This window comes from Rutilus rutilus, assembly GCF_951802725.1.
Source record: "Rutilus rutilus genome assembly, chromosome: 1".
Lineage (NCBI taxonomy): Eukaryota > Metazoa > Chordata > Actinopteri > Cypriniformes > Leuciscidae > Rutilus > Rutilus rutilus.
The window spans coordinates 42,764,531-42,786,304 of record NC_140209.1 but is presented as its reverse complement, the minus strand read 5'-3'; the positions used below and the strand labels follow the sequence as shown (position 1 = coordinate 42,786,304).

The window sequence follows — 21,774 nt, the reverse complement described above, 5'->3', positions numbered from 1 at the left end:
TATCAATGATGAAAACAGTGTGGAAACCATGATAATATTTTCAGCATTTATATGAAATAGAAACCATTTGTAACATTATAAATGTCTTTACTGTCACTTTTGATCAATTTAACGCATCCTTGCTGAGAAAAGTATTAACATTTTACAAAAATCTTACTGACCCCAAACTTTGAAAGTTAGTGTACATCAACCTTTAAACCATTCTTTTTTTTTCTTAACATAAAAAAAAAAAAATCTTTCTTTTACACCCGTCTTATTTTTCTTTCCAACACTGCAACTCTGAATACATAAAGGTAAGTGCATCTCTGTGCAAGTCATTCCTAAGTGGCAGCAAATGTGAAATTTTGTGTATACATGTATTTCTGAGAATGATTCAAGGCACTGGTCACTTCCTGTAACAACCTGCATTCAAATCCTGTCTGCATGAGATTCTCTCCAATATCCTCAGGGAAAAAGCAGACGGATAAACAGAAATAGACACACAATAAACGAGAGTACAGAGGACTTGTGACTTGCACAGATCAGGTGCGGCATAAATCGCCAGAGCTCAATTTCCAGCCAGAAATAAACATGTAAAATCATGTTGTAGTCTCTGCAAAACCAGCTGCTTTTACAATTCTTGTTTCTAACTCATCTTCTGTTCCTATTAGCACAACTCGGTTCAGACAGAGTCACTATATAAAAATAGATTTATACATAAACATATATACTCGTATATAAAAATGGCTGAACAATGGGATATAAATAAAAGTGAAAAAGGCTTCACATTCTGTGTAACAAACGAACAATTTGGTAAATTCAACATTCATTTAATAAAAGTGCATCTGATATACTGCCATACGACACTTAAGGCACTTTCTTAATACGTTTTCTTTGGCTGGGCTGGAGAGAAAACTAATATACATCCTAATGTGCTCTCAATAGCTCACCACACCCTAAATAACCCATAAAACGCCTTACGAGATTCCCAATTTGACATCGCATCACTATGGGAAGACTATTAGTGAGATTAGCTGCATCTTAAAGACTGTACTGCTGCTCTCTACAGGACACCATAAGGCACTACGGTATTACGCTTTGTCCAAAGAACCTCTTCACTGTAACCTCATGCCCTGACCCTCAAGTCAAAAAAGAGAGTAAGCTGCTTTCTGTAACAGACTAAACGCTACTTACAAACGACAAATCAAGGAAGTGCAATTCTATAAAGATTAATCAAAATATAAGATTAACCGCAAATTCAAAGCGTTCGAGACTGAGGTGCGCAAGACCCTCATTTGTCGAAGGCAGAAACAAACCGAGACACAATTGTTACGCTTCCTTTAACACTAAGTGCCTGTAGTCAACAACAGGCGCACATGGAGATCCAAGGAAACTGGCACGTAAAGCTTTGGCTTCACAACTCTGCTGTGGACTGTATGAAACATTCATTACTAGGAGACATTCTTGATGTCTGAAAACCTCATTCAAGGAGATTCAGCCCCTGTTGGCTTCAGAAGGCACATTTGGCAGTTGTTGTAATAAGTTCTGTACTAAGTAAAGCTGTAAACAGCTCAAACAGTATCACGATTGTTTCATCTGCTCTTACACCATCAACCTGTTTATTCCTGAACTAAAGAGTGTATGCAGCACGAAAGTCCTGTAGCGCCCCCTGCTGTCACAGAGACACCACATTTTAGCAAACTGATAGAGAATAAACCAGTTTTGTGACCTAATCCAGGCAACAGCTGATTGGGTGCTGGCAGGTCACATGCTCTGGAAACATAGATTGCCTTTGAAACTGAGTTGATCACACTCTTAGACGTTTTTGAACAGGGAAACTAACAAGCTGAAGCAGTTGGATGGACAGTGGGCCTCCTCAGCACAAGATCTGTGAGAAGGGATGTCTGAGCAGCTCCTCCGCACTCGGCCGGTATTTGGCCTCCACGAAGATGCAGCGTAGGAAGTCCCGCGTGTGCTCGGAGATGTGGGAGGGCAGCTGGGGATTGGTGGGCTGAGTGGCGATCTTAAATATGGCCGCCATGGCCTCATATTCAGCCCAAGGGGGCTTTTCTGTCAACATCTCCACCACAGTGCAGCCAAGACTCCTGTTCAAACAACATACAGTTTAAGATTAATGACCCGTTAGGTCACATGATATTTTTTATTTTACACGCCACATGTTTTCAAGTGCCGTCTGTTAATTTTTCAGTAAAGTTATAGATTCCAGATGTTTCAGATTCTCAGATCTCATACATTTTGATTGATTTTTGGCAATTATCTTTTTAATTTTGCTTCAAGGTAATTTATTAATCTTTTTATGGATGTTTATAGACATTTTGTAATTGCAAAATAAGATGAAAAAAATACTGATCAAGAATGTTTTTTTTTTTTTTTTAATAGTGTTATAAGCTAGTGGCCTACATGGAGACCCAGACAACCACAAACTTTCCGAGCTGACTTTCAGCCAATCATAATGCTCCCCTGACCTGAAGGGAGACGGTCCAATCAGTTTATGTCGGGGAATCCCTGAGCAGCAACTAAGCCACTCCCCACTGAACGAGAATATGTGCAGTTAGGTTTAAAAACAGGCCTGTTCTTTTTCTCCAATTTTAAAAAGCTTATCTCTGACATGTTAAAAATAGGTTCTTAATATTTAGAGAATGTTTTTTTTTTTTTTTTTACTCTCTGCAACACAGATCACAATCATGTCTGTTTAATAAACAATTTACAGTAAAAATTGACAAGATGAGCTCATCTAAATGGTGCAAATTTGTTGCCGTTTACATTACTGCAAGCACTTCCATAAATCCCAGCTGCTTTTCTCACTCTAGTAAAAATATGCAGCTGTAAGGTTCCCATGATTGAAGATGGAAAATGCTGTTCCAAAGCATATGCACGTGCTTCTCTCAATCTCAAAATCTCTATGTCTTTATTTTTCTTTATTTTGTCTAAAATGTATTTTTCTTAGTTTTTATTAAAAACAATTATTTACAAACAAAAAAACCTGCTCTCACCAAACGTCTGCCTTCCGGCCGTACCCCTCTCCGCTGATAACCTCTGGGCTCATCCAGTACGGTGTTCCGGTAACAGAACGGACCCCAGTGCTGGACATGCAGATGGTCTGAAGCCGCTTACTGGCGCCAAAATCTCCCAGCTTCACATTGCCGGCTGAATCTCGCAGGATGTTGGCACCTGAGGATGTGACCCCGGAGAAAGATAGATATTAGATATTTTATAAATTGGCTATATTCAGGGTTTGTAATGAAATTTCACACTCACCGGGCAATTTGGCTACAAAACTTTTAAGTAACCGGCCATTCATTAATTAAAAAAAATAAACCAGATTAACTACGTCACAGCTTGTATATATTATAAAATTTGGATTTCTTATTCAAACAAAATCGTCCAGCCATCTCCTCCCTTCCTCTTTCATCCTCATCACCAAAACATGTGTTTTAGGTGGACAGATCAATACAGTACAAAGAACATCAAAACAAATGTAGGATGTTGGAAATTAACGATGTCTTTTCTGTTAACCAAATGCTTTTTAATCTTAGCTATTGCTTCAATGCAAATGAACAAGAGCGCCATTATTTGTTGCATAGTGACGTGCATAGTCAAGTAAGCCAGATATGTGCAGATTCTGTGCAATACGTTGTATTTAATATATCATGATGACTCACGAGGCGAGTATTTGCGCAGATTTGGCTTACACGAAATTCCCCAGCAAAGAGAGTAAACATAATAAGTAACATGTCGAATTGGCTAGTGTTTTGACAGCGTTACGCCACAGTTGATTTTTACCCGCATTTAGCAGGTTGGTGGATGTTAATTTCAAACCCTGGCTATATAATAGTACTTGTATACAAGCTGTACTATGTGATCTAAAAGTATTTGAATATGAAAACACACTTTTTACTCAGAATACTCACTATTCAAATATTACAAATTCTCTACAGAATAAATTTCCCATTTGGTCAGCAGTGCGAATTTACAAACAAATTGAACTTTGACATAGTACACTTGTTTCAAATAACTAATTGTTACAACAACAACAAAAAAGTGATTGTTTTTGACTATGTGAGGTCTAATGCCAGGCTGTACCTTTGATGTCCCTGTGGACGATCATGTTGCTGTGCAGGTAGGACATGCCCTCCAGAATCTGTCTCGTATACTTGCGCGTCACATTCTCTGTCAAGGCCCCATAGGCCTTTAGCTGGTCTTTGACTGAACCCTGAGGGGTCAAAAACCACAGCACCAGTGAATCACACTGAACTCTACACCACAACCACAGTATTGCTAACCAACAGGTGTGTGATGATGACACATTACAAACCTTAAGATAAAAATAAATAAAATAGCATTAGAGCGACAATGAAAATGTAAATAAAAATTGTGTCATTAATTACTCATTCCAAACCTGTACGCGTGTTTTTTTGTTTTGTTTTTTTTTTACCACTGGAACACTAAAGTAGTAGTTTCCATAGATGTAGTTTGTCATTTTATATTTGATTTGTGAGTTGCAGCAGAGGTACATAAGCCTCAATAAATAAGCCTCAGATCAATGAACAATACGTTTGGTTCGTTTCTCACAAAATGCCATCATATGGCTTCAGAAAATGTACTGTATATAATGATCTAAAAACGCATATATGAAACCGTAGTGTAAATGTAAATATACACTACCAGTAGAGTTTGGGGTCAGTAACATTAGTGCAGAAGTCATGTGGACTCCTTTTTTGTTGTTATTTTTGGAGCATGACACCCTGTGATCTGTCATTTTATTTAAAAAAAAATTCTTTCCATGAGTTCCATGGAAAAAATAACAGCACACAGGTTTGGAACGACATGAGGCAAATGGAATTACAGAATTTTACTTTTTTGCTATCTTTTCCCTTAACAAGTCAAATCATTGTTGCTTTCCCAATACTTGATGACTCTTTCAAACTCACCCCAGGCATATACTCCATGAAAATAGTGAGGGTCTTCTCACTGTGGTCTCTAAGGCAACCGTAGTACTGGACGATTCGTTCATGGTGCAGGTTCTTCAACAGCTGTATCTCACACTCTAAAGCGCTCACCTCCTGCAGAAAGGGGGGCAAGAGTCATGACACGACCACAGCTGAGCTGAGCCGAGCGGCTGTGACCAGAGGAAGCATGAGTGAGATGACTGAGCATATAGGTGGAAGATCAACTGAAAAAAATATAAAACCACAACACACTAAAGCCAAACAGTGGATAGGAAAGCACAAACATAATGGTAGCATTTAGTTTTTGATTGTGTAAGCGAGCATATGTGTGTTTGTGTCCAGTGAGGACATGATCAATGAGCAATGTGTTGTTAGACTACCCCACTTCCCCTCGACTCAAAACCCCCCTCCGCCCAACACACACAGATACAGGAAGCGACAGTGCATGTTTTTGCAATGGCAGACAGGAAAGGGTTTAAAGAGTGGGGGAAAAGTTTGAGAAATATAGACATAAATCAAGAGAAAATAAAAAAATATGCTGATAATCTCAAAGAGAAACAAACAAAAAGAGAAAGAGAAAAAGGCTAAATGAAATAAAATAAATATGTGTAGTGTACCTTACTGGTCTCTGGACTGGCAGGATCAAAATGAACCTGTTTTGCTGCAAGTTCTCTGCCTGTGTCCACATCATAGCACAGATAAACCCTTCCAAAAGCACCCTGGCCCAGCAACTTCCCCCTACGCCACGTCACTGGAGCTGAAGGAGCTGCACATGACGCATATAATGATACAACAATGATGAATGAAACCAATAAACTGACAATTTCACACAAATACATACATCTTAAATACATCAAAGCAGCTGACAAATGCTTATAAACACTACTATAATGTACAACATCATAATCTATATCACACTCACACTTATGAGGGACTGGGCGGTCCTGTGGGCGGAGTCTGGCCTGAGTATCCACCAGCTGCCAGCTCCCCAAACTCTCCTCACTGCCGTTCAGCGATCGCCGTGATGGCACCAATGTGAACAAGTTTCCATGGGGACGACGGATCCGCGGAAACGTCCGGCGACCTGAGGAGCAGCATTATTTGTTTAAAATATGACATGGGAGGACCTGGAGTGTGCGAGTACACTCAAATTTATGAAAGCCCTGAGGATATCGCACCTTCACTGTGGTCTTTATGATGCAGGGACACATGATACCTTCGAGGGTACGTCCCTCCCTTACCCACAATCTTATCATTTGCATGGTTTTCCCGGTCTAAAAGAGGAGAATGGGAAGAGGAGAACGGACAATTGGGTCAATGGAAGAGCAGATTTGTAAAACTTTATCAACTGATTTACTGATTGAAGCAGCAGCATCTTTATTGAAACACACCAGCACAGTCCTGTCGGTTGTCAGTGTAACTCTTAACCCTGTGTGTACGAGGTTTCCTGAGTGAGGGGCTACGAAACAAGAGACACCAATCAATGCAAAAATAATAGTTAAAGGTGTTTACTATCACAGTATCATTCAAATACATTTCCGATTGTATCTGTGTCCTCACCTGTCAGAGTTGCTGTCCAGTGACTGACAGCTGCCGGACACTGAGTTTTCTGCACTGCTCCAAGGATCCAGCACCTTCAAATACAGGTGAATTATAAGTTAATTGGACTCAGATGGCAAACTAGATGATTAGGTGACATTATGTCATTTCTGCAGTGGTATATTTACTTGAATTCTCTCACAGAGCTTCTATGACAATTGCAGAATGTGGCATTTATATGGGAACATCGCAAGGTAACCCTGACACCTTTTCTATACAGTATTTGAAATCTATGCTGTATATGTTGTTCTTTTTCAACACATACTGGCTGCAAAAATATACAAGTTACCAATGTATATATGATTACAGTACAGTAATTGCAAAAGTTAGCATGTTACCAAATTACAAATTCCCATTATTTGTGTAATATAGAAACTGACACGGCATATGGAGGATATACAGTGAGGAAAATAAGTATTTGAACACCCTGCTATTTTGCAAGTTCTCCCACTTGGAAATCATGGAGGGGTCTGAAATTGTCATCGTAGGTGCATGTCCACTGTGAGAGACATAATCTAAAAAAAAAATCCAGAAATCACAATATATGATTTTTTAACTATTTATTTGTATGATACAGCTGCAAATAAGTATTTGCAGATTAACCTCTCCCGACCGGCAATCGGATGGTCGGATGAATTTCTGGCATGTTAGAAATTTTGGTCGCTCCTCGTGACTATATCGCGCAGTTGAAGCAGAGATACGAACCGATTGCCCTAAACTCAAGTGTTTTTCCCTCACTGCGCCTGCGCGAAAACAGAAGTTTAACCATTTCATCTGCAGCAAAAAAAAAAGAAAAAAAAAGAGGGAAATCTTTAAGTTCTGTAGTTCAAACTATGTACAAATTACTGTTGCTTACCTCCAGTTCGTGTTGCAAAATGGATTAACCATTACCCTCTTCTTCCAAGCCACCTGTGATGTACACTTTGCCTCTTTTATTAATTTGTTAAACAATGTTTTTGAAATAAAGCTGTTTTTAATTTTCATTGATGAATTATTGCAGTGTTCGGACATATTATAGACGGTTAATAATTAATTATATGCCTATAATTCATTGTAATCGACCTAAATGTTTTAGACAATTTTCAATGAGGAGGAGTAAGCTTCTGTGTGATATTTTATTATCCTCACAGCGCGTTGGTTTTGCGGTGATGCGCTATGAAATTATTGCGTGGCAATTTAACAGCCTATCACTTTAATAATAAAAGTAGCCTTCCCTAATAATAATAATAATAATAATAATAATAATAATAATATACAATAATACTAATAATAATTTAATACATAAATTGGAAATGCTAAATCATCTTGATATTGATAGCTGATGCTTGTTTTGACAATATCTCTGGATACATGATATCGTCTATAGGCGCAACCCGGCACGAGGGTTTATCGCGCTGATTCGCGCATATTTCACACGTATAGTGTGAGCAGTGAAGTCACGGCTCGACGTTCGGACCGTATAGTGTGAGCACAGAAATCCTGAGCTTTGGCTTTACATCGCATGCGATCTACTCGTTCAGTGTGAGTAGGTACCTTGCTGAAATCGCACAGACATCGCACAGTGTATGCCCGCCTTTAGTTGTCCATGGATTTGGTCATATTTGGCGTTTAAAATGGAAAAGTTTTTAGACATGGAAAATCGATTTTACAATCGATTCAATGAACACTTTGAACACAATTTTTTTTTCCACAAAAGTGACAGCCCTAACATACACACATATGTGTAAATATTTCAAATAAATGCTGTTCTTCTGAACTTTATATTCATCAAAGAATCCTAAAAAATTTTTTTTCTACAACTGTTTTTAAACTTGGTATTAATACAAAATGTTTCTTGCGCATCAAATCATCATATTAGAATGATTTCTGAAGGATCATGTGACACTGAAGACTGGAGTAATGATGCTGAAGTCAATTTAAATTATAATAATGTTTCTCAATATTACTGTCCAAACGACTCCAAACGTTTGAATGGTAGTGTATATTAAAAATTATTTATATATTAAATTAATTCTGTATAATTCTTTAAATATAAAAATGATCACAAGCACTAAACCTGTTATAGTTTTAAAGCGCCTCATATACATATTTGCGCACGTATCCTTGAACTCACACACTGGTCACTGGTTTCAGGTATGAACTCCCCCTCGCTATTGATGCTGGTGTAAGATCCCTGACGTGCGATTCGCTGTTGCCGCTCAGGAACGTAACCAGGGGGCGGAGAACTTCGCCCAGTATTCTGAGAGCCTGGGTAATGACAAGACAAAAGACATAAAATGTTCAAACTAATAATTTAACAACTGCAAGAAGTCTTACCGTTAAAGTGGCAAACATATATCTCAGTTGGACTGTAAATGCTGTGATGTGAGATCGAGGGTGCATACATGCAACTATTTGTATTCACATCATGTTTAATTCACTGTTGTATTTTGGTTTCCTTTCAGTCAGTACAGTGATTTCGTGAGAGGGCAAAAACTACCATAATAATCTGAAAATCGACACCTTACAATTCATACACGTTAATATTTATATTTTGATTTATATTTGCAAACGGTCATTAATGCCACTGTCAAATAAAGCATCTGTATAACTTTATTTCAGCTATGGCCTTCCTGTTAGACTTACATGCTCATACAGGTTGCATGATGTAATGAGACAGTAGATTATTTCGAGCTCAAAGAAAATCCGAAATAAAAAAGTCCCATGCTACATGATACACTGTGACAAGGGCATGATCTAAAGTCAAAACAGCTGAGTCATGAGACTGAAGGAAAGTATAAACAAATGTCTTTTTCTTCCAGTTACAGAGCCTCAAAGAGCTCACGCTTTTCTCCAGACGCCCTCACAAGCTGTAACAACCTCCCCTCCCCCCTAAAATACACACTCTCTCTACAACAGGCCATTGGCCCACCATGCTAATAATGTCTCGCAATCTGATTGGCTGGGATCCAGCAAGCCATTGTGGAGCAGCCAGTGATGGTGGACAGGAAAAGGAAGAGGACCCACTGCTCACAGAGGAAGTCAGAGAAACAACAGAGAGAGAGAGAGAGAGAGAGAGAGAGAGAGAGAGAGAGAGAGAGAGAGAGAGAGAGAGAGAGAGAGAGAGAGAGAGAGAGAGAGAGAAAATGAAAGAGAATGAGAGAAAAAAAAGACCAGAGCAAGAAGATTGATAAGAAAGGCAAAGTGATTTTTCAGTGTGTGAACTCACTGGTGGAGTGGTGGCGTCCTCTGGGTTCTGAGGACTGGTAGGCAGTGCTGACATCACCAGTGGACTGAGAAGTTTTGATGCGAACCTGCTTACTGACTGTGTGATGAGATGGAGAGGCCTGCACACACGCGCACACACACACACACACACACACACACATTAAGCATTTAGAAAAAAAATTGTGTGTAGAAACAACATATTATGGGATTCTTACGTGTACTAATTGAGCTCTTTCTAGTGAGCAGAGATTTAATAATCTGCTCTACACCATTTGTCTTCTTTCCAAATTGAACTGGTTGATATTAACATATATTAATTGTAAGTCTCACATTGCTTTGTTCCTGTGTCAGCAGCATGATCTTGATGCTCTTCATGTTTGAGCTGCGGTCCAGCAGATCAATGGCTTTATCCAAGTCGCCCTGATCACGCAGGGGAATGGACAGCTGTGTGTACAAACAAATGCACAAATAGTAGAGCTGCCTGATTGATAAAAGGTGCACTCAGTATTTTTCCGTTGCTTAAACATTTCAGAATAAGAAATAATCTTTTGGGGGGAAAAAAAGTTTAAAACGTATTAACTGATGCTATCATCAGTTTTCTGTCTAAACGCTGCAGTGTGGTCCTATTCAGGAGCAAATAACTCCTAGTTGCAGATGCTTTGAATGAGTCATTCAAAAGACTTACAAGAGTTACAGTGAATCAGTCTGATGAATCCTTTATACAAAATAATACACAAAATTCACTCAATCTACCCAAGAAATAGGACTAAAATAGTGGACATTAAATTACTGAGTATTTTTGCAAAGTGACCAGACATAAGCGAGTGTCAGTGAGTGCATTTGAATGTGAATCAATACCTCATTATTCATATAATGCAGGTCTAACTGCTGACCGAAGAATGTTTTGACTTTCTGCTGGACTTCCTCAAACTGCACAGGCCGCCCAAACATCAGAATCCTACACAAACATATATAAACACATACACACAGAGGGGGGGACATCAAACAGGAAGCTGAGATTTCTTTAGATGTGTAATCCGAGGCGGCAAGTCAAGTCAAACACACAGTCGGATCTGCAGAGTGCACACATTCCTGCGAGCACACCTAGCATAGCTGTGGTCTGTCCTGGCAGCCACAGACAAACCACAGTCCTTTCCCTTTCCACTGCGTTACCAGTCTGAGAGCTGAGAGAGAGCATGCATGTGTGTAATCTCTCAAAATCAAAACCCCAGTGTATTTGATCCCTACTTTTATTTTAACACATACATGCATGCACATTCAAGTAGAAAAGAAACTTAAATTCACCTTCTTTCACCACAGAACTCAAACTTAATCCTGACATCCTCCTGAAGAGAACGAAAAAGAGGTGAGGTCACATCAGGGTCATATAGGATTAGGAGTCACAAGGTCACTGTTTCTACTGTATGTATGTGTATTACCATTCTGTTGGAAGAGTTGGCAGTGTTGACAGGTTTCGGTTTCGCCGTGTCGTGATTTGACGCCGGCTGGCGCCTGGTCATCTGCAGGGCCACCAGATCCTTCATAATTGAATGGAGAGCCTGTCTCTCATCTGGGGAGAAAGACAGAGATACTAATAACCTGATCATTATTTTCATGTTATTGCAAAGACTTTAGATAGACAAAGACAGCACACCCATATTAAAAAACAAACATTTATGGGACAGATCATATTTTCATATTAATTTTGAGATTTGCTAAGGATTACATTTAACAGTGTTAATTACTTTTAATTAAAGATTTACTTTAAGTGAGTCTTAGATGAAGGCAAATTTTATCTAAATGTAAAAATAGGGGTAGGGCTGCACGATTAATCGCAATATACATGAAATTGCGCTTAAACCGTTATGGCTTATTGCGATTATGAAATCGCTTGTCATTGATGTACGGCTCTGTAAACGCTGCTCCATCTGAAAGCACTGTGAGTTTGAGTCACTTATACCGTGCATTTGAAAAAGCAACACGCGTCAAACATCTTTCCAAGCATTTATGAACCACTTGTCCAATAAAAGACAACATTTAATAACATGCTTTTACTCCAAACTCACTTCATAACGACAGTTGAGCTCCTCCTTCTGTGAGATGATGTGGCTTCTTACACAAAATAAGGAAGTCGTGTGTTTATTAGTCATGTTTAATCAATCAAAGCGTTTCAATCTTCTGTTTATTCAGCTATAGCGATAGGGATTTCCTGGAATGATGTGTTATCGTACTTCTACGGCGGGGCATATTTGGCGTGTCTGCCTGAGACGCCCTCTGGTGTTCAGATGGAGCGGCATTTACTACCGATCAGACGTGCTGCACTGACAAACTGCACATGAAATAGTCGCGTGCGGTTTCATTGCGATTAATCGTGCAGCCCTAAATAGTGAAAATTATTATAAAATATTATCAGTCAATAAAGTAAAAAACCATACCAACTGAGTTATAACCGATATGATATGCAGTGTTTCCCATTCATTTCCTAGACTCTGGCAGCCCACCACGGTCTAATCGGTCCCGCCACAGTTTCATTAAGATTTTTTTTTTACTATTCTCTTAATAACATAAAAGGTCACTAACATTGCACCACTGCTTTGACAAAGTATCCACCAAACAAACTAAAATCAAAAGTGAAATCAATTTGTGGCTGACCCTTAACTGCGGTCAATCACTGTAATGAGTGTCCTTGAGTGGCTGAATACTTTACTTTAAACCAAACGAGATTATGTTGCAGAAACTATAAACTTGCTATACTGTTACAACACAGGTGCAAAAGAACTGAGAAGATGTTCTGCTATCCTTTGTGAATAAACACTCACAGTCAGACGACTAGACCTGCGTCAATGCAGAGAGGTCTGAGAGAGGGAGATGACCGTGTTTTTGAGATCTCTGTTCTCATGTTTGATGTAAGAATGAGCTGAGTCTTGGCTAAGCTCACTCAGGGAAAATATTCGCAGAGTGTGTTCTTTGGATGGACTTCACACACCTCCTGAGAGGGAGAGAAACAGAGAAGCCTCGTCTACCCACTAATACTGGGAAACCTGTGTTAGAACATGGCAGATCAACCCAAGCAACAGACTCAACCACTCAACTGTTGAATATCTGTGTGTTCATGTGACCAGTGAGAACATAAACATCACTGTCTGTCTCCATGTTTCCCTCGGTCTCTATTTAAACATCTCCCAACATCCTTTTAATTCCAGACGTCAGTTGTTTCCAGATCAACAGCAACTTGTCTGTCATTTAGGAAGGCCCTGATGATATACTCACAGCAAATTTACTTAGAGGTAAAGAGAAGTTTGAAAAACCTTTTCAGCGGTATAGTGTTAGCGAACATTCCAACGCCATTCAATTAGATGAATATGTGCTTCACACTTTCCTCTCAACAACAAAATAAACAACAAAAATGAGAGGTGAGAAATCAGCTATTTATATAGTACTTTGTACAATTGATTGCTCTGAGCAAGCAGCTTTACAGTATTAAAAATGATAAAGTGTCGCTTTCAATTAGAAGTACTTGTACAAGAACTTTTACAACTTGCCATACACTAATATATACATACATAATTTACAAAGTAAGTTTGGGGTCAGTAAGATTTTTTTTCAAGAACTTAATACTTTTATTTATTTAATCACATAAACAGTGCACCACAGTTTCCACAAAAATATTAAGCAACAACTGTGTTGAGCTCCAAATCTTCATATTTTAATGATTTCTGAGGGATCATGTTACACTGAAAAGTAATGATGCTGAAAATTCAGCTTTCCTTCACAGGAATAAATGACATTTTAAAATACATTAAAATAGAAAACAGTTCTTTTAATCTTAATATTTGACAATATGAATGTTTCTACTGTATTTCTGACTAAAATGCAATGTTGATGAAAATAGGATGGAGACTTTCAAAAACACTGTTCAAAAGTTTGGGGTCAGTAAGATTTTGTGTCAGTAACACTTCAATGAGTGAGGCACTTGAAGCTTTATTTTTTTACTTTATCTTTGGTTGAAATGAGCCTAATATTGTATATTTTTAATTTTCTCTATTGTTTGAGCTCAAGCAATAATTGAAGACCTGTTGAGGATCCCTGATATATGATAAAAAAAAAAAACATGAGGACTCACTCATTTTGTCGGTATGAATGTGTGTGCTATTGATTGAAGTTCAGGTTTGAAGGTCCTCACACACCCTTTCCTCTAGTGTCACCCATCAATGGCCTAGAAATGGAACAATATTCAGGTTATACAGAAACTCCTGATAAAATGAGTCATCAGCTGTAACTTAACTACCTACCAAAACAAATGAGCCAAACAATGATATCAGTCAACAGCACAACAACAACACCTCTGACAATTACAAATGTTGATGGACATACACTTGTTAATGCTGATGGTGAGGAATAACAGTTGCAACATCTCAATGTAGGCTACATCAAACTGAGTAGCGCATCACTGAGAAAGGTCCTGCTCAAGTAGTCCTTGCGATGGAGGTTCAGGTTGGATAACTAGCTCTTCCAATGTTTCATCATCGGACTCGCGATCAGATTGATACGGTAAAATCGAACCCATAGTTACGGTCTTTACAGTGTGTACATTCGCTGAGCTGTAGGAAGCCTACAGAGTTGAAATTCAGTTATGGTAAATGCAGTTTCGGTTCCAATATGTGCTGTAAGCAGTAGACCAATCACAACAGACTGAGCCATCTGGCCAATCAGAGCAAAATAGGCTCACAGAAAGAAGGGATTTAGAAAGACTGAATCTTCGGACTACTTTGGATGAGTCATTTGAGAATCATTGATGTGCAATGTATGTTATGAGAAAAAAAAAAATATATATATATATATATATATATATTTTTTTTTTTTACCTTTGATGCATGTAAACCTGTTGTAGAAGACCTCCAAACAAATTAGGAACCTTTAAAATAGCATTAAAGGGGCACTTTAAATTTTACTGATGCTAGATGCTCAACGTGAACGTGGAATGTTTTGCATATGTGACGCCGACGGGATGGTGAGAGTATATGCTGTGCATGCATGTTAGTGCACGTGAGACCTGAAGGACTGTAACACGATCCTCTGCTGGCACAGAGGAACCAAGGCACAAACCTTCCAGCCGAGGGGAAATGAGCAGAGGGAAATATTTACCATTTAAAAATTGCCAGATTTCAGCTCCACAGGCTTGATTCCAGCCATAAAAGTCCCTTTCAACAATGCCATACTCCCTATAAACACTATCATTTGAATATTTTCAAATTTCATTTGCCCATGAATACAGGTGGCTCACATTAAGAAAAAGAATGTGAATCAAAGTGGCTGTACTGTACATTGGATGTTCTGTATTTTAACTGAGGTTTTAACTGGGAAAAATTTGCAACTTTTTATAAATAAATAAAATCTTACCTTGTATCCTTTTGATGTCCTTCAAAGATGTTATCGGTTCTTTCTGGAAGAAGAAAAAAAATTGCTTTACCACAAAGGTGTCCAAATTATAGTTTCACATAATATGTTACCCATTTCTCTGAAGAAATCCATTTAACCACAGCTAACCTCTGTGTTATGCATGGAATCTGTAGTGTCAGTATTCATTTACCAAACAGTATGATTTTTTTTTTTTTTGATTTTTTTTTCTGTATAAAAATGTTTGAGCACATTTTAGTATTAATCTCTAGTATATTCCACAGACAATAGCAGTGCTAATTCTGCTGTTATAATTATAATTGGGTAAATTATAACTGTGAATAGGAGTTCTGCATTGACTGTGATGCAATAAAAAGGTCATGTACCACTATGTCAAGAAATTAATTTTCATTGAGTTGTCCTTGCAGGCTGCATGCAAAATCTAATGTATGTTGTGACCAGCGCAGTCAGATTCATGAACAAATGAGAGTTCAAAAACAAACTGAAACCAGTGTAGCCCAATCACTCAAAACATTATTCTTATGAGTTGGCTCTTTTAATAAAAATGTGAAAAAGACTAAATTAATCAAACTGCCTTTACCTTAGATAATTTACAGCATTAGCCTAGAGAAAATTTCATATGCAACTTTCATATTCAAGTAAAATTTATACCATACGTTATACGTTAAATTTGTACTAAATTATACAGTTATATTAACTGAAATATACACAAATGAATCAGAATTAAAATCTAATAATTAAATCAGATGGAAATCAGAAAAGACTCAGGAAATCTGTATCAATACTCAAAGTTATTTTCATTAAATACAACACTAAAGACATGCAAAAACGCCATATCAAATCTATACAATATAAAGGAAATTTTACATCCTGAAGAACTCAAACCAGGTGAGCTGTTGAGGGGCAAACCGGCCAACGGTTGCACTAGAAAGTCAGCAAAATCTCATTAGAATGCTTCCATCAGCATATCCTGACCTTCACCAATGAAGCGCTGGATGGGACTGCATCATTCCTAATGTGCTTCACTGCTAGACTTCATTTGACCTGCAACTCTTTAGATCCAATTACAGCAGCCTGAAGAAGAGAGGACTAACTGAACATTGCTAAAATTGCTCATCCTTCCATATTCATGGTCAATGCTGAAATTATTAACCAAATGGATGAGGTAATGAACACGTGCGCATATGCATGCGTTTGTTTCAGCGCCTCCAGTCATGCAACTTCAACTGAACCGAGAGAAATTACAGGTCATTAATTTGCACTCATTTAGTCAAATATGGGTGGCACCAGGTGGCCTGACCGACTGAACCTATGAACACACGCAGCGAGCAGCGAATGCATGCGGCTTCATCTGATATTACGCTATATATACACATGCAAGTCTAAATTAAACAGACCCTCACCAGGAACATCATCTCAGTTTCCTACCTGACTTTAGATCCCGCTTCTGTCTTTTCTTCCTTTCCAATTAAACCAATTTCACTTCCTTCTCTATTTAAATTAGAGGATAAATCTAAAGTCTGAACTCCAAGATGTAATATTTTCGAGTGGGTTAAAAAAATAAGGCAGAGATTCATAACACCAATTAGAATTTTTTTATTTTTTTATTTTTTTTAGATAGATGATATTTTCAAATGGGTTACATTTATTAATAAATACAGTACTGTGCAAAAGTCTTAAGCATGTTAATATATTGTGCTCCTTGTGCATACACAAATCTCACTGGATTATTACAATTAATGGCAAAAAGAATGTTTGGAAATGGAAACTGATATTTCCTACTGATACACTACAGCAAAAGATATAAATAACTGACTTAAAACCATTTGGGGGAATATTAACATGCCTAAGACTTTTGCACAGTACGGTACATTATTAAAATAAAAAGTTGTATTTGTTGCATGCAGGACAGGAGCATCATGAACGACCCAGCAAGACGGGCTGGTAAGCCAGGAATATTTTCCTATCAAAAATATGTTTTTTCTTTCAGATACTGCGATTTTTCTCAACTTGGATGGATATTAGCTACTGACCAAGCACCCAAAAACTGCTGCTTCTGTCTTCTGTTGAATCCTTAAAATGGTTCATGGAGCAAAAAGTTATAGAGAACCCCTGAATTAAGGTTTGTAAAACTTTTTCCTTATTGAAACTCTAATCCCCTCTCTGACTCATTTTCCTTCTCTCCTGCTCTTAATTACCTTGTGGTAAGTATGCATGGAATCTGGAAAGGGGAGAAGGCTACCCATGGGCCCTGTCAGCTGGCCCGGGCCTGCATTGTTATGCTTGTATCCCTTTTCCAGTACTCGCCAGAATCTCAACAATTTTCTCTTACCATTCCCGCCTCCAACCACCTCCCGCCTGAATTTCGGCTGTTTAGTCTGTGGCTGGTTTTCCCAGCCGTGGCGCTGAAGGCTGTTGGCTTTTGCTCGTGGAGGGGCTTACAGTACAAATCCCCTCTAGGGTTCCCAACACTTTGGAGTGGCTAGACTAAAACTGTTTCTGTCAGCTCTGGGGTAGAGATGACAAGTTGTTCTAGATGCTGGAAAAGACAATGTTTTATCACTAGGTCATGAACTGGCTAAAACCCCATATTACATCAAACATAAACAGATCTGACACCATCTGTGTAAAGTTGTGCAAAGTTGTGATGCAAAGGCACACTGACACTCAAAACCTGTGAGGGATTTTCTCAACACAAGCAAAGCTCAAAAAATCACATTCACAAACGTATTAAATACATCTAAACAGGAATAACTCTTTGCTGATTGTCAGTTCTGTACCATGCTGCTATTATCTTCTTGTATCTACTGTAAACAAATGTCTGATTTAAAGCTGCTTTGGTCTCTGAGCCCTTTCTTTATGAGGCAATTCCTAAACTTCTACATTTCTAAAATGTAGACCAGTGTACTTGTAGAAATGTTAACTCATATGTGTGTAATTTATGGTTTATTCATTTATAACAGGGATTCCAGACAAGCTCCCCAGGGTACTCAGCATTGGAAATATTTCAGTTTTAAATATTTTGATTAGTTAAACGTGAAATAGATTTATTCATTAGCGGTCAACTGATACAGGTTTTTAGTGGCCAATGCTGATATCTAGAATCAAGCTGATCAATAAAATGCTGATACATATAGGCCTATAATACAATTCAATGGTAGCAAATAAGTTGTACACAAACTTGCTTGAGAAACATAAAAAAGGTACACATAATGTGTGTGCATGTATAGTTCAAGTTCATTTAAGCTGTCAGTCACATGTGGAACTCACAAATTGGGGAGATGAACACATTAATCGGTCAAGTGGACATGGTCTATTTATTGAACTAAAAAAAATCTAAATGAACAAATGATTAATCTCCATTTTTTGTGCAAACATTTTATCAATTAGTTTTGGGCAACGTTCACATAGCAGCAGAATACGGTTGTCAGTCCTGTATTTAAGTCCTTAATACGGTTATGTTCAGACAGACACAGTACAGACAGTTATTTACAGGTGTGACAACCAGCAAATTTTCAGGACTCAGAACCGCACTCTAGGAAAACCTGCGTAGCGAGAACAAAATCGTACTGGACAACTAGTTGTCTGTCACATCATACAGTGAGAGAGAGCCGCTCTGCACTGCACAAACAAGCATCTACACTGCGTTGGGTTTTTGTGTGTGGTTTCGGTAACTTCCAGCAACGGTGATATAAGCGGTGTGTCATCTGAAGGTTTAAGATACAGTCACTTCTCCACCAGAGCTTCTCCTGTCAGTTTTGTGTTTATAAAAGATATAAAAGCTGCTGTCAGTTAATGAAGATTTGATGGATGAACTTGCAGCATGACTGGACTCTTGCTGTGTTAAAAGTACGATTTTTAGTTTTTTGGATGTCGCCATCTTTGATATTACTTTGGTCACGGTCACTATTGTTACTGGTTAGACTAGAGTATAGGGGCTTGACTCCCATTGCAGGTAATACAGACAGTCAGGCCCAGTGGTGGCCATCAGGAGAATTCCCAGTGGGCCGCTCATAAATTGGGCCGGTAGGGCCACTTTGACAAACGCAGGTCTCTACTTCATTTTTAATGAGCACGGAAATCGGCATATCGCAGGCGGATCTAGTAGTGACAATGGTATGCAAGTTGTCTTCGTACACCTGAAAATTACTTGTGCATGCACAGCTCTTTGTTTTGGTTATAAATGTTATAAATATTATTAAATGGCAAACCTGTGCACGCAGTAAGGCGAGCCACGTGACTTCTCCCCGCATTCTCTACTATTGCTTGACTGATAATGGAACTAACTAACACTGCAGACAGTATCCGAGACACTACTGTAAGTTAGCTATTGTTAGCTAATGAATCTAAATAAATGTGCTTAGTAAGTGTTTTCCCACTATCGGTTACTTTTTTGTTTGACATGGCTTGAATAATATTGTCAGAGCTAAATTATATAACAATTGCAATGATATATACAGCATAATTTAAAGCAAAATGAACTATTTCTGGTTGTGTCGATGACCCCGTCATTAAACCTTACTGATGTTGCTGTGGGGTCCATAAGACAAAAAAAAAAAAAAAAAAAAGGTTGGGAAACACTGACCTTGAGCACTCATTCCCTACTGTAAAATACCAACAATTTGAGCATTCGTTTGTTTGCATGAGTACTTGCATATGATCGAGTTAATACCAGAACATATAGGCAGGTTAAAATAGAAAACTTATGGAAACCGAGTTATGACTTTTTCCCAAACATCAAAACATAATTTGTAATTCCATTTTAATGCAATATCATATTTTCCCATTTCAAATCAAACACATATGCGCATGAAGACCTCCATATAAGCCCATGGAAAATAATATTCGTTTTTCTACACGATTTCCAGCACTAGTGAATCAGTTTACACCTGCTGTTCGTTACACATTGTGTGCATATTCAGTGCATATTTTATGAATGACAAGAGGGGAAAAAACATGGGCATGTCAGTTTCATTAGTCAAGACTGTCATCCACCCAAAATACAATATCAAAACCTGCAGCTAAGTTGTATACTGCATTAATAGCAAGAGTATCAATGAACCCCAAGTTAAAATGCTCACCTGAGCTTGGGGTGAATTGCACGCAGTTGAAGAGGGACTCTTCACCCAGTCACTTTCTGTCCTGTCTTCGGAAACTCGATGTAAATCGCGATGACAAACGTAATAGCAACAGTTAATGTAATATGACTGTCCACAGACTTCCAGGCCGCTGCCATTGCTAACGCGCTTTCAGGCGCGCGGACCCCTGAGGGTCTCCCATTTCATCCATAAAACTTATTCCTCAGACCAGTCAAGAGAAGAGACCTCTTTAATACACAAAAATACGTAATCTCCAGTTTATGCTGAGAGAAAGTAGCAGTTTAGTGACTACGAATAAAGCGTGGACGTTTTATGAAGCGACATATCTTTATAGCTTTGTGAAGAAGGCATAACTACTGCATGGAGAGTTCAAAATAAATGTAAATAATAAGCGTCACGTCCAAAAGCTGAAGCAAGAATGTCTCGTAACAACACTAATGGTGCAAATATAAGCGAGTTGCGTACATAAAATCCATTTGTATTAGCAGACTGGAGGAAAAGAAAGGATTTCCGTAATTCAGATGGCTTCTTTTCCTGCTAGGTTTGCAAATTTTTGTCCCCTCCGTTGTTGTGTCTGGCCAGCTCACTGAACGAACGTAGTTTTCACTTTTCTAGTGAAAGGCGAATCGATAACAGTCCGTAAATATTCGTTAGTCCTGCGCGTAACAACTTTGTAAAGCCAAATAAACCAGAAAATGAGCCCTCAGCTCGATGATTGGACAATCTCCGCATTATTATGCGACAAATGATTATGAATGAAGGCATGTGACAGTGAAAGCAGCATTCATGTATCCACTTTACCTAAGGAAAAGCGAAAAACGTATGAGGATAACTGCACAGGAAAACCAGACTGTCGAAGATCTGGACAAAAGAGCGTGCGCATAACAGTCAGCGGCGGCTACTTGAACTTCGAGAACAAATTCCCTTTTCCGCTGATGACGGTCAAAACTCAGCGAAAGTTAAAACTCCGCGAAAGTGCGAGAAATACGCTCCCCGAGGGCCGTTCAAGCGCTTTTGGTGATATGAGATTTTTAGGCGACATTAGTCCAAGCATTCTCGTGATGTTGAGGATGATAAACAGCAGATGCTAGAATGAATCTTTAGCGCAGTGAGTTTCCTGACAGCGAAAAAGCCGTTCGTCACCGGAACACATAAGCTCGCTTCCTTTAAAACCAGCCAAAAGTTAGTCATGTTAATGCCCGTGCACGGATAAAATGGCTTTCACGTTTTTTTTTTTTTTTTACTCGTCGTCGGTGGAAAAATGCATCGTATAACGTTTGTAATTTCCGTAACACGTTCAAGATGACAACTGTGTTTAAGCACACGGACTTTATGTACGCTCGGGGGCGCGCTTTTCCTCTCTTTGGTTCTTGTTTGGTGACGTAAAGCGCACACGCACAGCGTCACAGCCGCGCACACGTTTATGACGTAAGATTCAGACGTGAACTTTTTTTCAAAGGGCGGTGCTGTGTTTAGGTGAATAACGTGATGCATTTAACAAA

General features: G+C 38.6%; 1 protein-coding gene across 1 annotated transcript; it reads right to left on the bottom strand.

The window, feature by feature from the left end:
• Window positions 1-216: 216 nt before the first annotated feature.
• On the bottom strand, window positions 217-21,413 carry map3k3 (mitogen-activated protein kinase kinase kinase 3). Its single transcript, XM_084414909.1, has 18 exons — window positions 20,255-21,413; window positions 15,156-15,198; window positions 13,879-13,971; window positions 11,195-11,325; window positions 11,061-11,101; window positions 10,614-10,713; window positions 10,086-10,199; window positions 9,757-9,874; window positions 8,662-8,795; window positions 6,510-6,583; window positions 6,341-6,408; window positions 6,128-6,223; window positions 5,872-6,033; window positions 5,567-5,715; window positions 4,932-5,063; window positions 4,084-4,213; window positions 2,994-3,171; window positions 217-2,084 (listed from the first exon to the last, which is right to left on the bottom strand). Exons 3-18 carry the CDS (start codon window positions 13,880-13,882, stop codon window positions 1,856-1,858), a joined length of 1,860 nt encoding a protein of 619 aa, XP_084271035.1. The 5' UTR covers window positions 13,883-13,971; window positions 15,156-15,198; window positions 20,255-21,413; the 3' UTR covers window positions 217-1,855.
• Between the last annotated feature and the right edge of the window lie 361 nt (window positions 21,414-21,774).

What these genes read in the sequence shown, in the direction of transcription:
- map3k3 (XM_084414909.1), bottom strand. An exon ending in CTGGACAGCAACTCTGACAG is followed by an intron (nt 6,409 to 6,509) that starts GTGAGGACACAG and finishes CTTGTTTCGTAG; the next exon opens with CCCCTCACTCAGGAAACCTC. An exon ending in CGTCCACAGGGACATCAAAG is followed by an intron (nt 3,172 to 4,083) that starts GTACAGCCTGGC and finishes TCACATCCTCAG; the next exon opens with GTGCCAACATCCTGCGAGAT.